Source organism: Cololabis saira, chromosome 15, assembly GCF_033807715.1.
Source record: "Cololabis saira isolate AMF1-May2022 chromosome 15, fColSai1.1, whole genome shotgun sequence".
NCBI lineage: Eukaryota > Metazoa > Chordata > Actinopteri > Beloniformes > Belonidae > Cololabis > Cololabis saira.
In genome coordinates this window covers 14,451,913-14,467,176 of record NC_084601.1, presented here as the reverse complement: position 1 = coordinate 14,467,176, position 15,264 = coordinate 14,451,913, and the positions used below count along the sequence as shown (strand labels likewise).

The 15,264-nt window shown below is 41.0% G+C and overlaps 1 protein-coding gene across 1 annotated transcript; it reads right to left on the bottom strand.

The window, feature by feature from the left end:
* Positions 1 to 53: 53 nt before the first annotated feature.
* On the bottom strand, positions 54 to 14,472 carry casd1 (CAS1 domain containing 1). Its single transcript, XM_061742679.1, has 18 exons — positions 14,274 to 14,472; positions 11,663 to 11,759; positions 10,203 to 10,323; positions 9,595 to 9,639; positions 9,440 to 9,502; positions 9,319 to 9,363; positions 9,080 to 9,203; positions 7,406 to 7,620; positions 6,848 to 7,267; positions 5,058 to 5,147; positions 4,835 to 4,954; positions 4,547 to 4,703; positions 4,330 to 4,409; positions 4,118 to 4,219; positions 3,407 to 3,547; positions 3,159 to 3,236; positions 2,815 to 2,907; positions 54 to 2,621 (listed from the first exon to the last, which is right to left on the bottom strand). The coding sequence occupies exons 1-18, from the start codon at positions 14,404 to 14,406 to the stop codon at positions 2,352 to 2,354; spliced, it is 2,394 nt and encodes a 797-aa protein (XP_061598663.1). The 5' UTR covers positions 14,407 to 14,472; the 3' UTR covers positions 54 to 2,351.
* Between the last annotated feature and the right edge of the window lie 792 nt (positions 14,473 to 15,264).

The window sequence follows — 15,264 nt, the reverse complement described above, 5'->3', positions numbered from 1 at the left end:
TAATTTATTCATTTTCTTTTGCCTTGAAGAAAAGAAGCCAAAATACATTTTATGAAGATCTTTTTTTAATTTTTTTTAATTTTGTAGCAACAACAGAAAAAAGGCATTTATAAATAATATGGATACATTTAACACCTTAAGACAAATGTAAAAGACAAAAACAATTTTCAAAGGGACCCTGCTCAGGGGTATAAATACTTGTTGCTTTTAGACGATCAAAGAGATCACTTAAGGCCTGAAAAGGCTGTCAAATGTTATCATTTTGTTGTTGAATAGTCATATCAAAAGCTAACATGGAAATGCAATTTATCTTTATACACTGAGGTGGCGACTGGAATCAGAAAATAAAACTCGACTTGGTTCTGTCAGTTTTAGAGCACAACTCAAACCACGGCATCACAAGAAGACTCAAAAGCTTAAGACAGATTTAACCATTCTGACAAACACATACACAGAGAACAAAAAAACAGAAGTGGACCCACTTTCTTCTTTTGAAAAGAGAAGTAAAATAAATATAAAACATTAGACACAGCAATGTTTTACTACCCAAGGGTAGACACAAAATGCAACTCAAAATTCATATGCAACACAGCTTTCATTTTATGCTATTTTTAATCTGCAAAAAGTACCTTGACAAAATATTTGATTTAGCAATAAAAATATCCCAAAGTGCTTGAAATATATTTGCACTTGTACTGTTTTAACCTTAAAATGAACACTGTAAATAATCTTAAAGATGAAAAAACAAAAGTGCTCTCTCTCTTAAATGTCTGAGTATTAACAGGCAGAGACGTTGGCCATTTGGCAACAGACAAAATAAACAATATTTCCATTTATGCAACAGTAATGTGTGTACTCCGCTTAGTTAGTGCTTTACCAAGTTTTTTTTTTTTTTTCCTTCAAACGCTGATGTGGCCCTGATGCAAAGCGCCTAATCACAGGAGTGTGATCTCAGCTACGTCACAGATGTGACTCTGTGCACCTGAAGATGTACCGTACATATAAGCCACTGCATTAAGAAAAGAAAAAAAGTTGATGTACAAAGGCATTCGTCTGCCAAATCACCTCACTCACTCGCTTCACCGGCTGCAGAGAGAGGATGTACATTTAGTTATTTTACATCGTAGAACAGTACATGCAACGTGGTGTATGCTTCTCCAGTAGTGAGGCATGTTTGAACTGAAAATTGTAAGGATAAACAACTAAAACTCGTCACTGAGGCATTGGTGTTCAAAATAAATCTCAGTCTATCATACAAATATACATACGTACAAAGAAGTGAGCCGCTAATAAGACAGTCGGCCAGAAACGTTCATCCTCGTCAGTGAGATTCTGGGACGGGTACAAAATTACCAATGCAATACTTCCTTCACAACAGCAGTCGAGGGCGCAGTACAAAACAAAAGGCAACAAAACTGTATAAAATATAAGCTTAATTTAAATCATTAAATACTGTACATGTCACATATTTCAGAGCTACAGCAGGTGACCACAGAGCCTTTTTTGCAAGGCTTATATCTCTAAAATTACTCACAAAAAGCACATTAGCAAAATATGTCAAGAACAATATTCCAACATTTCAACCATTGCACTCCAAAATGTACTTAAGTCTTTTTAGTTTTCTCCAACACCCCAGTCAGTCATTGGTCCATATTTTGCATATTTAGATATCCAACACCAGAAATACTGTACAATGATGATGATAAAACACACCACAAGTTAACATGTTTGCCATAAAAGAGTAGATATCTGAATATGTTGGTTATGGCCTTCAGCTGCTACCTCCCTGTGGACGGAGAGATCCCTGCCATGGTGGAGCGACGACAGGAAAGACGGCATGTAAAAAAATATTCTTATCATCACGTGTGGCTGAACGGAGGCAATGCTGCAAAATTCACCACAAGCACATTGTCTTGAAATGTGAGAGAAAAAAAAACACACACCAAAACACCTCTTTTTAGAGACCTCCTGAATTAGATTATGTAAACAGTTCGTTTTGTTTTTTTCCTTTTGTTCCTTCCTCTCGTGCAATTTGCACTTTGCCTTGAGAGGAGCGATCCCCTATTTTAGGGCTTCTTTTCCGTTCTCTCTCTCTCTCTCTGTCTCCGTCTCTCACTCCACCCCCCCCTCCTAATTTCAGTGTTAATGTTTCACAGCAGTCAAAAAGCACAGTCTCTGTTTAAACATGACCAGAAAAACATTGTTCTTCCACAGGTTACTTCCGACTTTGTCTCAAGTGGCCACCAGTAGCCAAAACATCAGGCCAGACTGTGATGTGCATCTGTGCCTCACTTCAGTCTCAGCTGGGTGTTAGAGCCCGGCCCCCTGTCCTCCACTTGGTGACGTGTCCATCAGGCCCCGGGTGAGAGCTGGTTTCCCCTGGTTAGCAGCAATACAACCAGACTGAAGAGCGCCATGGCGCCCAGTCTCCTCAGCAGAGCCATAGTGTCTTTGGGGATGACCACCTGGGCCAGGTCATTAGTGATGAGAGAAACCTCATGAGCAACACAAACAAAGATGAAAGTGCTGACCATGATGTTGAGAGAAGGGTTTCCTGGGATGAGAACCAAAATCCCCTTGGTGTCTGCCGCGAGCCATATGTGATACTGGCATATAAACAGCTGGAAAACAAAGCAAACATGATCAAAAATGTAACACAAAAATCTTCTCGTTAATTGTTTGACCTGATCATCTTCACTGAGCTTAATATACTGAAAGCTGGTTTTTATTCCTTGATGTTTTTATTAATCTTTTATCATACCTTTGTAATATACCATGTAAATGACGAATATCACATTACTAAGATTGCTTTACCTCCAGAGAAATCTTTCCAAACCACGCAAAGAATGAGCTGTAGATGGAGCGAACATAACCAGGTATGTTCCTGATGAGAATGAAGGCCAAAATCTAGCAACACACAGTAAAGACATTTATAAGAGTCAAGTACTCAAAAAATACTCAAGCATACTATGAGATCCATATCATTTGAAGTCAACAAATCAAGGTTTAGACACTGAAGAGAATGTACACTATAAACCAGTGTTCTTACTTTTACCAAGTAGCATGTTCCAATGAAATACTGAGCTGACTCGGAGATCGTGCTTAATATAAAACCACGTGGGAATAAAAGACAAACGAGAAAGGAGGAGGGAGAGTACCTGAACTACAGAGATGTAAGGATGCATCTCATTGCACTCCGTTTTGGTTTTGCAGCTGCTCGCCCATATCGAGTAAGTCTAGGATGATGTGGACAAGGAAGAGGTAGTTATATTCAGTATAGCTCTAAATCAACACCAATAACATCTTCAACATGTATCAACCAGCAGTTTAGTCATTCTGTCAAGCTCCAAGTCTAAACCTTAGTACTTGGGTGGCCCAAACCTGAACAAGCAGTACATTTTCTTACAATGAAGGAGAAAATGGAGAGGAAGAGGAGTAGGTTGGTAATCTTGACAGGGAAGAGGGTCTCTCCTTTGCCCTCTGATAGCACCTGACACTTCTGCAGCACCAGGTAGATGAAGGCGAACAGCATGCCATGAATCACAGCCTGCAAAACAACGTTGCCACATTAGAAAAATATTACACATTCAAGAAATGGTTGAAATCAGTGGTTGATTGTCAGAATCAAGCAATATTTTTTGGCAAATTGGTTATGATCTATGATGCATTTCACTTGGGGATAATTGGATCAATAAATGCAAGAAATATTTTTTTGATAGTTTATGTTAGGTCGACCTAATCCAGGGTATAACCCTACCGAGCATGTCCGCTGTTAGAGCAGAGAAAACCATGCAGATTCTCCACCTTCATCTCCACCCAGCTTTACATTATACTGCATGTGCTGCACCTTAAGAAGTAAGTAGAGCTTTTAATACTGATTTCAAATGAGACACTGAAGAGGAGTTGGAGCAGCGTATACCAGTCCACCCCTTAAAACCAACAAAGAACAGAGTTGTAAAAGTATGGTAGAAATGAAGCTCTGAAGCTGAAGTCTAATCAACACATTATAAAATAATGTCAACTTGTGGAAAAAAAGATAATTGGTATAGAAAAAAAGTGCATCATTAACTGTAGCCTAGTTAACTTTGATGGATCTGGAGAGAGAAATCTGACTTACAAATCTGTCCAACTTCCATCTGAACCACCACTCGTGGATGCTCCCATTCAGCTCAAAGAGCTGAGAGATTGGCCACACGGAGAAGATGCTCTCAAAAAACCTCTGGAGTCACAACGTCAAAACAATAACATCACATTCAAGTTAAGACACTGATTTAAAAAAAACAAATGACTTACAACCAAGTTTAAGTGCAAAAATGTAAACCCACCCACCTGTGAGAAGGCAAAAAAGCAGATAAAGAGCAGAAGACCCATTAACTTTGCCAGAACCCCAAGGTGCCACATGCCGCTACCTGTACAGGAAACACGTCAGACAAACAGAATTTTTCTTCAACTGCATACAAATATAAGCCGAACTAATCGTGGGTATAGATTCCCACAATAACAGGACTGGCATGTGACTGGGTGAAGCATTTATTTTGATACCTACCATTAGCCTTCTTCTGAAGGATCTGAGGCCACATGGCCATGGTGCCATAGATGATGACAAACCAGAAGGTAACCAAGGGGACAAAGTAGTAGAACTGGTAAGGTCTGTCCATCACTACACACAGCACCAACACCAGGAAATTTAGTCGGAACAGCACCTGTGGACGCCCGTGACGACACAAACATACAAAGATCAGTCGGTTATGAAAATCTCCACAGTTGAGATTTCATGGGGGAAACTGTTGTCCATTACCAGAGAAAGATACGGTACAACTGACTGTATTCTTACCTGGCACACTCTATAAAGTCCAAAATCTCCTTTGAGCCAAAAAAAGGAAAAGTGTCCGTAGCCAGTTTGAAACAGGTACGCTGCCACCAGCACCCGCACATGCATGTACACTGGAATGAACTGAAAGGCAGACAGAATCAGTTTGCTCATCAAATATCAGCCCAGGGTGTGTCCAACCGGGCGACTGGCAAATTTATGCGAAGGTGACACGATTGAGACTCACAGCACTGGCTCCAGATACGTGATAGATGAGGATGACGAGCTGCATCCAGCCCTTCCACTCATCTGTCTGTTCTCGGTTGAGCAACTTGGTCTGATGAAGAACATATGGGATCAAAATTGTGACCAGATTTGAATGAATAACGCTGAATTAAGTCATAAATTAAGTTTTACCAAGAGCATGATACAATCCAAACTTCAAGGGAAATCATTTCATGAGTGCTTGGTTGTCATTACGACATTATTTGATGATTGATCTCATCTTTACAACTATTATATTTCATGACTACAGTATGGGCCAAATCCACAAAGAATAGTTTGCGCCCGCAAATAGCGCTGTGAATTGCGCTGCACTTGCGCCCGCAATTTGCCCCGCTTTAAGGTCCTATTCACAAAAGATTTTGCTCTAATGATATACCGGAGCAAACACGCCCATAAAGTTTTGCGGCTGAGTGCAATTTGCACTTGTCTGAGTAAGTGAGCGGAGCTGTTTCCAGTGTTCTCCATATTTCTGCACACACATTGGTCCATAATGAAAACTGCAGAAATAAAAAGTAAAGCGAGTGAAAATAAAACGCCGTGAGGCGCAAGGGCGCAATTTCCACTGGGAACAGGGGGGGCATGCCCCCACTTTTCAAACTCATGCTTTAGTCCCCCCCAGCTTTTTTACAGTTTAAGAACTAACGGTAGGCTCAGCCTGTAAATCCTCAAGAGACTGTGCGAAGAGCCCCACTCCCCCTCCTCCCTCCTCCCTCAGTGCTGTTCAAGGATGATTTATGGTTCCGCGTTAAATCGACGCAGAGCCTACGGCGTAGGTTACGCGGCTGGCGCACTGTACAGTGCGCGTCGCCGCGTACCCTACGGCGTAGGCTCTGCGTCGATTTAACGCGGACCATTATTTAGGCATAATTAGGCTTAACTAGTGTGTGCGTGTGTGACAGACGTGCATGGGACGATTGTGAAATACGGAATAAACTGTTTTATATGAATTCTAATTCCCAATTACGTAACAATTCCGTATTTCAAGGGCGGGTGGCAAGCCCACTCACCGCGGCTGCATCTCCAGCAGCAGCTGAGAGTCCTGACTGACGCTGAGCGTCACAGGGACACGATCAGCGCTATTTTATAAGTCTGATATATGTTGTGATATGTGATGACATTATTAAGCTGTTAAACACACACATTCTAGATTTATATGTTTATATGGTGGAATTGTTATAAGCAGACCCTTACTGTATGGATGAATCCTGAGCTCCTGTTATTTTTATTTTTAAATCAGAGATAAGTCCACAACCCCACTTGATCTGATTGTCTACAGTCATGTCTGACTATAGATTTCACCCTTAATATCATTCAGTATCACACAGGCTTGAATGACATTGAAGAGAGAGAGAGAAACAGAGAGATGGGGAGTGAGGAGTGAGTTTGCGCGCAGTTAATACACGCTTCTGAAAGACGGTATTTGCTCCACTATTTTTGCGTGTGGCAAATAGCGCTGGCCTTTGTGAATTAGGCGGTTTTTGCAATGAGGCTTATTTGCATAGAAAGGGGGCAATTTTGCGCCGAATGTATGAATATTACCTAATTTACATGCATGCAAATGGCACAGGCGCACCATGACGCTATTTGCTTGGCAGCGCAGTTTGTGATGCAATTCGCCCTTTGCGGGTGCTTTGTGAATTAGACGCTCTCTTTTTGTCTCATTCGCACCGGTTTAGCGGCCGCAAAAGCCGCGCAATCCTTTTGTGGATTTGGCCTTATGTGTCTTAACACATGATGTTGCAATGAACTCACCTCTTTGCTGTTCTCACTGTAAAACACTCCCAGGACAAATATGTAGATGAGAGGGATGAAGAACGTCGAGTGTGTGTAGAACTTCTGCTCTTTCATGAACACATCTGCTCTGTCACAAAGGTAAAAATAGCCCATTATGACGCCCATCCTGCAGAGAGCCTGAAAAGGCGCCTTTGGTCCGAGGGGGATGGCTGCAGTTACTGGCTTCTTCTCCTCTAGGCTCTCCACGTCGGGGGGCACTGGGCGACGGTGGCGGTTGTTTCCGAGGACGTGGAGGGCTGCGAAGACGATGGCCGAGCCCAGAAAGAAAAAGGCTGACAGTTTCTGCAGGAAGTTCGGGGGCGGTAGAGTCTGGCAACATGAACCATCAATGGGCTTGAGTATCTTGTTGCACAGAGAGTTCATGAGGACCATGGCCCCCTGACAGGGGAGACACAGAGGATAGAAAAGACTATGTGAGACGTACACAGATTAAAGAGGTGTGTTGCCAGTTTAGATTCTAACACGCTAAATTGAGAGAAATAAAACAAAAAAAAAAAAGAAAGAAAGCCAGCATACCACATTCCTGGTGCTCTCAGGTAAGTGCAAACCATCATCTGACTGGGTGATGGTTTCCATCGCGGCCTGGCGGGACGCTGCCAGCAGCTTGACCCGAGATTTGCCATTATACTTGCTGCTGTTGAGCACATCTGCTGCCGCTTCATTGTACAGTTCCAGCTGTTGGTTGGTGATCATCTTCCTGTTCTCACTCAAGACGGCCTCATTGACTGGATCTGGGGCATGGAGATGTGCTATTATGTACTGTATACAGCAGTATTGAAGTGAAACATGAAACTACTAAACATGTCAAAGCCTGTGTTGTTAAATAGTGATTAATAATCTAAGGTTTAGGGATGTTGGTGTTTTAATCACATTTATTAAAATAGAACTGTAAATATTGTAAATACATAAACTTAAAAGCCAGTAATCCTTCACCTACCCTACTGACATGAAAAATGATTCCATTTCTAAACGGGTTAGGCCCAATCCCAATACTCCCCCTACTTTTCTTCACTAGCCCTACTTTTCTTCACTACCCCCTAAAAAAGAAGGGGCAGATTTTAGGGCAATTGAAATCTAGGGCACTTGGCCCAGGGGCCTGTCCCAATACTCCCCCTCGTTTTCATCCCTACCCTGATCAGGAAGCTGAGAGCCAAAAGCTGTTTTAATTTCAGCTGTAGCGCTGTTAATATGGCACTTTATTAAGTTTTAATATCTTTTCAGGCGTAAAAGTAACCGTTAAGATCCCCTACCTGGGCTCAGTTTATCCAAATAACGCCTGTTAAGAAATTTGCTCCGAAAATTTCGGGATTTCTGTCTGACTGCCGGCTCCGGCAGCTGATTTATGGTTCCGCGTTAAATCGACGCAGAGCCTACGGCGTAGGGTACGGCGCGCGTCGCCGCGTAACCTACGCCGTAGGCTCTGCATCGATTTAACGCAGAACCATAAATCAGCTCCGCTATCTTCACTTCAGCTTTATCTGAAAGTGTGTAAATTACCCAGATAACAGCTGGATTACTTTGTGGTTTCTGAAAACTATTACCGGTATATCAGAAACATCCAAAACAAATCCGACGAGTCACAGGATTATTTCTCTCTATTTCTCACAAAAAAATGCTTGCTCCCTTGGTCACAATCTGAGACGAGTCTGCAGTCTGTTTGCCCTCGGTCGGCGAGTCAAATCGAAGCAGAGCCTACGGCGTAGGTTGTGTAGGTTACGTAGCCTACGGCGTAACCTAACAGCCTTTATTCCGGCGCGATCTTCGTGAACAACGGCCAAAAAAGGGATTATGTACATTCACTGACTGAATATTATGAAAGTAAAATATATATTTCTCGCTAGAAATGTAATCAAAACTCATTGTTATGCAGAAACTAACTCAAAATATTGATTTTATTCACTAAAAAATAAGAAATGTCCGCCATGTTTTTTTTTTGGGATTCAAACGGACGAAAAGCATTCTGGGAAATTTTATGGTCCCTAGGTCATCGAGTCAGCATCTGAAAACACTCGCTCTGAAGGGGCTATTCAGAGCCACTCGCCCTCGTTTTCTTCACTCCCCCTAGGTGAAAAGAGGAATTGGGACACCACTACCTTCACGGGAACGCGCAAAATTTAGGGGAAGTGATGAAAACAAGGGCGAGGGGGAGTATTGGGACAGGGCCTTATTCTGGTAGGGGACATTACTAACCTTGTAGGACCCAGTACACCTCCCCATGCTCAGCCAGCCTCTCCAGGGGCACAGCAATGGCTGTCAGGTTAGATTTGTACTGCTGCAGGGTGTCACTGCTGCCACTGTGCAACTTGATGGACCACTGGGGTAAACAGTCAAACAGGTAAGAATAAGACTGACATGATCCTGCCAACACCTGTGCTTGTGCTTGTCCAGTATGAAATGTGCACTGCCAAGTGTGCATTTATGCAGCTTACTGTGGCAGCTCCGAGGATGATGACATCTGGCTTGACTGAAGCTTCCTGAAGACAAACAGAAGACAACATAGAATAAAGCGCAGTCCACCCCTTGTGACAGTTTAATTTTTGCAACACTCACATATGTCCACGCTATTAAGCGCTCCTTCATCGAATTATTTGCCTCTGGATACCAAAGAAAGTCCTGGAGACAAAAGTACATTTTTGAAAATTTGTTTGCAGTTTATGCTTTACTTCACTGAACAGAAAATAACAGCACATCCAGAAATAGCTCACCACATTAACAGAAGACCTCTCATCTTTGAAGAAAATGTCCTCGTGCTTCAGACATCAAATACAGAGGGTGAAAAACAAAAACGAAAAGAAGAACTGTTATTGTTCCTCTTTTTTCCAGCTCTCCCACAAACCAAACCATGTGCTTTCTGCATAGTCATAAATGCATGCACACTGCTGTATAAGCTGTGAGGTTTTGAGAAAACATTTCAAGCTTATCTAGAATAAAAAAATAGACAAGAATAAAATAACAGTTACTTGTCATTGGTAGATATTCATAAAACCACACTTCCACAACTGCTGCCACTGCCACACTGAGCCATAGTTCTGTTTGCTCTTCCAAATCCTTTGTAGTCATTCATAACAGAGTATATACTAAATTACTATTCACAAAAGTGGAAATATTTAAAATTAATTATTTTGATCTTGTTGATGAACTTTCTTCTAAATCTGAGCAGGGAAAATTAAGGGCCATCTTTTCTGTAAAGGCATCTTGGATGTAAGAAAACGAAGTCCACCAACTGCGTGGACTCGAGCTGAGCCTGACCTGTTAAACCCAACCTTTGGTAAGAAAAACATGGGGCTTAAAATGTGCTGTTTTTAAACCTCACCTTGTTTCCATCTTCTCTTCGCTCAGGGTCAATAATTTTGACAAAGGAATAAAATAACTGCCTTATTCTTGAGTCACCGACAAAGGCCACCCGTTTGTCTGCAAGGCATGTTTTGGCTTCACTGCGAGATAGAAGAGAAAAAAAAAGAAAAAAAAGAAACAACAGTGATTAATCTGACAACAACTACAGATGGAAGATGCACATGGCTGTATCACTGTGTTTTGAAATCTTATCTGTAACGGAAGAAAATATGTGAACTTCCAGGATTAACAGACAGTTTCAAAAGATTTAATTCAGAATCAGTTTGTTTTCTTTTTAAATTGATAGGATGACTAATTTTAGGAAGGACCTTGTTTTATTTATTTAAAAGACCAGATATCTGTCAACGCCTGATCTTTGTGTAACAGGTTTTGCTAAGCGAATTGCGGCAACATGAAAAAGGATTTCAGAGTACATAAAAGGAAGAAAACTTGCAATGCTTGCAATGTCAACTAAAGTGTTAAAGATCAAACACTTAAGAGTTTGAATTACACCTCTCAAAAAGTTGGGCTCTCTGTACAAATAACAAAACTATTAACACGCTCCCGAAGTAGTTAACCAACACAGGTGCCTCCAAGAGCGCATGCAAAACTAGCACACACCCTGTTCACAAAGAAACTGAAGCAAGACCATGTCTTATCTTGTATCAGCTAAGATTAACGTTCATGAGGCCACCGTCGGGAGAATACTGAACAACAATGTTTTACAGAGAGGCTCCCCATAGAGAACATTTCTACCTATGACAGATAACATGGCAAACACTGTACTAACAACTATACTTATGTATTCATTCATTCACTGTTTTAAATGAGAAGCATTACTTTTGTAGACGTGAAAACACATGGCCTTCCTTAAAAAAAACAACCTTAACCTGTCTGTGAAACATGTTTGTGGTGGTATTATTATTTGGATCAGTTTTTCATAATTTAGGTCGGCACAGTAATACCCATCCATCTCAAGAGAAAGGTCAGCAAAACATTGATGCTACATGCATTAAATGGAAAAAAGGATTTTAACCTTTTCAAATGACCAAATAAAAGTCCTGACAATCTATGAGAAATGATGTTAAAAGGGATCAAAAATAAGTGGTGCATGTGAGGAAATCAACCAACATCCCAGATTCAAAGCTGTTCTGTACAAAGGGTTAGGTTATAAGTGCTCCAAAGTGCATGGCACAACTTATCAACATAATTGTGTAACTTCAGTGTTTCACCTTTAATTCACCTGAAGGACCTAAGTGAAAATGTTTTTATGTTTCAAATCATAATTCTGTAAAAGTTAAGTAAATAAAAAGTTCAAAAACTGTTCAGCACCACTGTCCACCCCCTCGTTCTTTAAGAGGCTCAGGAATCCTTGCAGAAACAGACAAGCACACACAAACATCTTTGTCTCTAAGTGCAGCTGTAGTTTGTGTGACTCACGTGCTTTTGTATTTGTGCATCATGCAGCCATAAGGCTGCCATACATTCTCCCCCAAGTAGCGTCCTCTGGACAGCAGCCAGTCACATGAGTCTCCGCCTACAGGCACAAACAGAGAATTTAACAGTAAGTCCAAACAACAAAACTTGTATCCCACTTTCTCTCACGTTTCTCTCTGATTATGAGAGAAATCTGTCCGTGTAGATGGTATCCTGGCATTTCACTGGGTACGCTGCTGACAAAAGAATATACAATACCCGGCTCTGCTAGCGGTCAGAGAACAAAATGAAACCAACAGGGATTTAGCTCCACCATAAATGACTCCAGCTATTCATTTGTGTGCAAAATGAATAGCGCCATCTGCAACTGAATCAGTCCACAGACCCCGGCGAACATGAAGGGTCTGCAGGCTGGCGACAGACACGGGCATTTAGTGGCCCCCCCGGCCAAAGCAGCTGCTCACAGTGCACACACAGGTCTCTGAGGCTTTTCTCTTCCCTCTTTTATCTAACTGGTTGTTTTTAATCAAAATAATTTCCTTCCGTATTCAGATCAGATCTTTGTCATTATCCCTCATATTTTTACAAACATATAAACCATGCATGGAGAGAAAAAGAGAAAAAATGTAAAACATGCTGAGATAATGGTAATCCAAGACATGAACCACACACAAATAACCGTCTTACAAAAAGGTGTTGCAGTGCTTCTTATGCAGCTATATAAATTCACACCATATATACCAGGGGTGGGACGATACGGGTAAATCACAATGCAATACTGTGGCAATACGTGGCCCACGATAACGATAATATCACGATATTCAATATACTGTAAGAAATTTCACCAACGATATATTATGATATATGTGACTGAAAAAGAAAAAATACCCATTAAAAAGGAAAAAGTCTGTAGTTATGAATTTATTCAATGCCAAAACTTCATACAATGTACAAAGAAAATGCATTTGTATATATTTGCCTCACTGCCTCCTAGGCTTGTAAATGTAAACACTGTACAGCTGGACAAATTAAAGTGCATGAACATTAATAACATGCTTTATATAAACCAGGACAATGCGCTGCTTTGTTTCTAATACTGAAAAGTCAGTAAGCAACTTAATTTTGCATATTACCTCACTGCCTCCTAGTCCTGTATATGTAAACACTGTACAGCTGGACAAATTAAAGTGCATGAACAATAGTGCAGTGACAACCGCGTAAATCCATTAATCCATAAAATATCGATATTTGCTGTCAGTTTATCGATTATTTATTGCGACAGAGAGCGCAACAATATATTGCAATATCGATTTTTTCCCCCCACCACTAATATACACTATGTGAAGTACCGTGCAAAATCCACGATAATGTCAGTAAACTCCTGTGAAAAGTTTCTTAATTAGTAAGACAAAGAAAACAAAAAAGGACATGACATTTATCTGCATTAGCCATGAACAGAGAGGCTCCTCTCACCCAGATGTAGTCCAGAGATTGCTTTCTGGTTCAGGTTTACTAGGGCAGACTATAAAAGTTAAGTTTTCTTAAGAGTTTGAACATCTTTCAAATGTCCATTAGCAGGTTTATATACATGAATGTAAAGAAAATCTGCACCCTAAATGTGATCATCGCTCCTTGTTATGCAAACTGGACCAGCTCTATAACTAAGTGTGAGGTTGATTGATTTGATTGAATTGTTTATTTCGAACACATAAGGAAAAAAATATATAAAATTTTAAAACAAATTCAAAACATACAGAAAAAAAAGCAACAACAACAAAAACGTTATACAAACAGGGGGGAAAAAAACAGTGTCCGAAAAGGAGCAGGTAGAAGTAAAACTTATTTAACCCTGCCCCTTTGTTACCTCTATTATAAATTAAACATAAATATTAATAATAAATAGCTGCTAATTTACCTATTAGGCTACTGATTTTCCCATTGGTTGTGCCATTGCACCTAACCAGCTAACAAACACAATCTTTTCTTATCTTAACTCCTCCTCACTCAAATAACTTCCCAGAACTTCCTTTTTATACCGTTTTTTAAATTGATTTATATTTGTACATTGCTTCAACCCATCACCAACCCATTCCATAGATCCACTCCAACAACTGAGATACACATGCTTTTCCTTTTAGAATGAACACATTGTTTTTTTTAATTAAATTTTCCTCTTAAATTATAACCCCCCTCCCTGTCACAAAACATTTTCTGTAAATTGCCTGTAAGTGAATTAGTTCACGCTTTGACTATGATTTGTAGAGTTTTTACTGAGGTTGAGTGAAAGCCAGACCAAGATTCAGGTCCAGATATGTTGTATTTTATTAACCAAAACCAGCTCCATGACGTTTCCAGGTGAAGCAGGTAAACAGCTCCGTGCAGGTGTTAGCTCTGGTTAGCAGTCCCTTGCTGCTGTATCTGGATATTACTAATGCAAACAGCCCTTTATCCCACACATATATACATATAGCCTACATGTACATACACCGTTTTTCTACAGCGCGTTTCCACGGCCGGTGCGCGCGGCCGCGCCGCGGCTTCGCGGGAGCGCGCAGCGAGCTAGCCCCGCTAGCCGTCTGCAGCTAACCGACTATAACGGGGGAAAAGCCCTCACCTCCGTAGCGCCGCAGAGCCGCGTGGAACACCAGCAGCAGCGCCACCACCGCCAGCGAGATGAGCTTGGCGTTTCTGACGGTGAAGTGCTGGTTTATCTCGCGTTTGCCCAGGCTGCAGGCCAGGACCGCCATGTCTGCTCCTCCATGACAACCAGCGGCTGCGCGGTCCGGCGGCGGCGGACCATCTGCTGCTCTTCCTCCCCGCGCCCCAGCAGCGTCAAGCGGGGTTTATGGTTCCGCGTTACACCGACGCAGAGCGGGTGCGCGTCGCCGCGTACCCTACGCCGTACCCTACGGCGTCGATTTAACGCAGAACCATAATTCAGGCTTGATTCACGCATTTCTGTGGGACATATTTGTGGAAAAATATTGTCTCCACCCAGAGACCACAAAAACATTTGAATTCCCATTTTGTCTTGTTTTTTTTTTAATGGGCGATTGCGCAAAAAAAAAGACTATGTACACAAAACTTTGGAACCAAGTGGGACATGGGTAAAAATAAACATCAACATAAATAAATACATTTTTCTGTAATGAACCAACTACAAACCCAACATTTATGACATCATTCTTTCGTTCTTTTCGTTACTAACTTCCAGACTGCAGTAGCAAACGGACAATAACAAGGCAAGGCAAGTTTATTTGTAGGCTATATTCAACACAAGGTAATTCAATGTGCTTTACATCAACATTAAAAGCAGCAAGACACAATTAAACAGTAAATAACAAAAGTAAATAACAAATAAAACGATAAGAAAAGAGGTAAAATAATGAAAAGCACAAGTTGTTAAGAAGTGTAATGTAAATAGGTGTTCTTTTCCACCCTCACGTAGTTATCATAATGCCCAGATGAACCATAAGGCCATATATCTATATTTTAAAAGGCTTTAAATGTGTATTATTAAGGTAAGGCAAGGCAAGTTTATTTGTATAGCACAATTCAACACAAGGTAATTCAAAGTGCTTTATATCAACATTAAAAGCAACAAG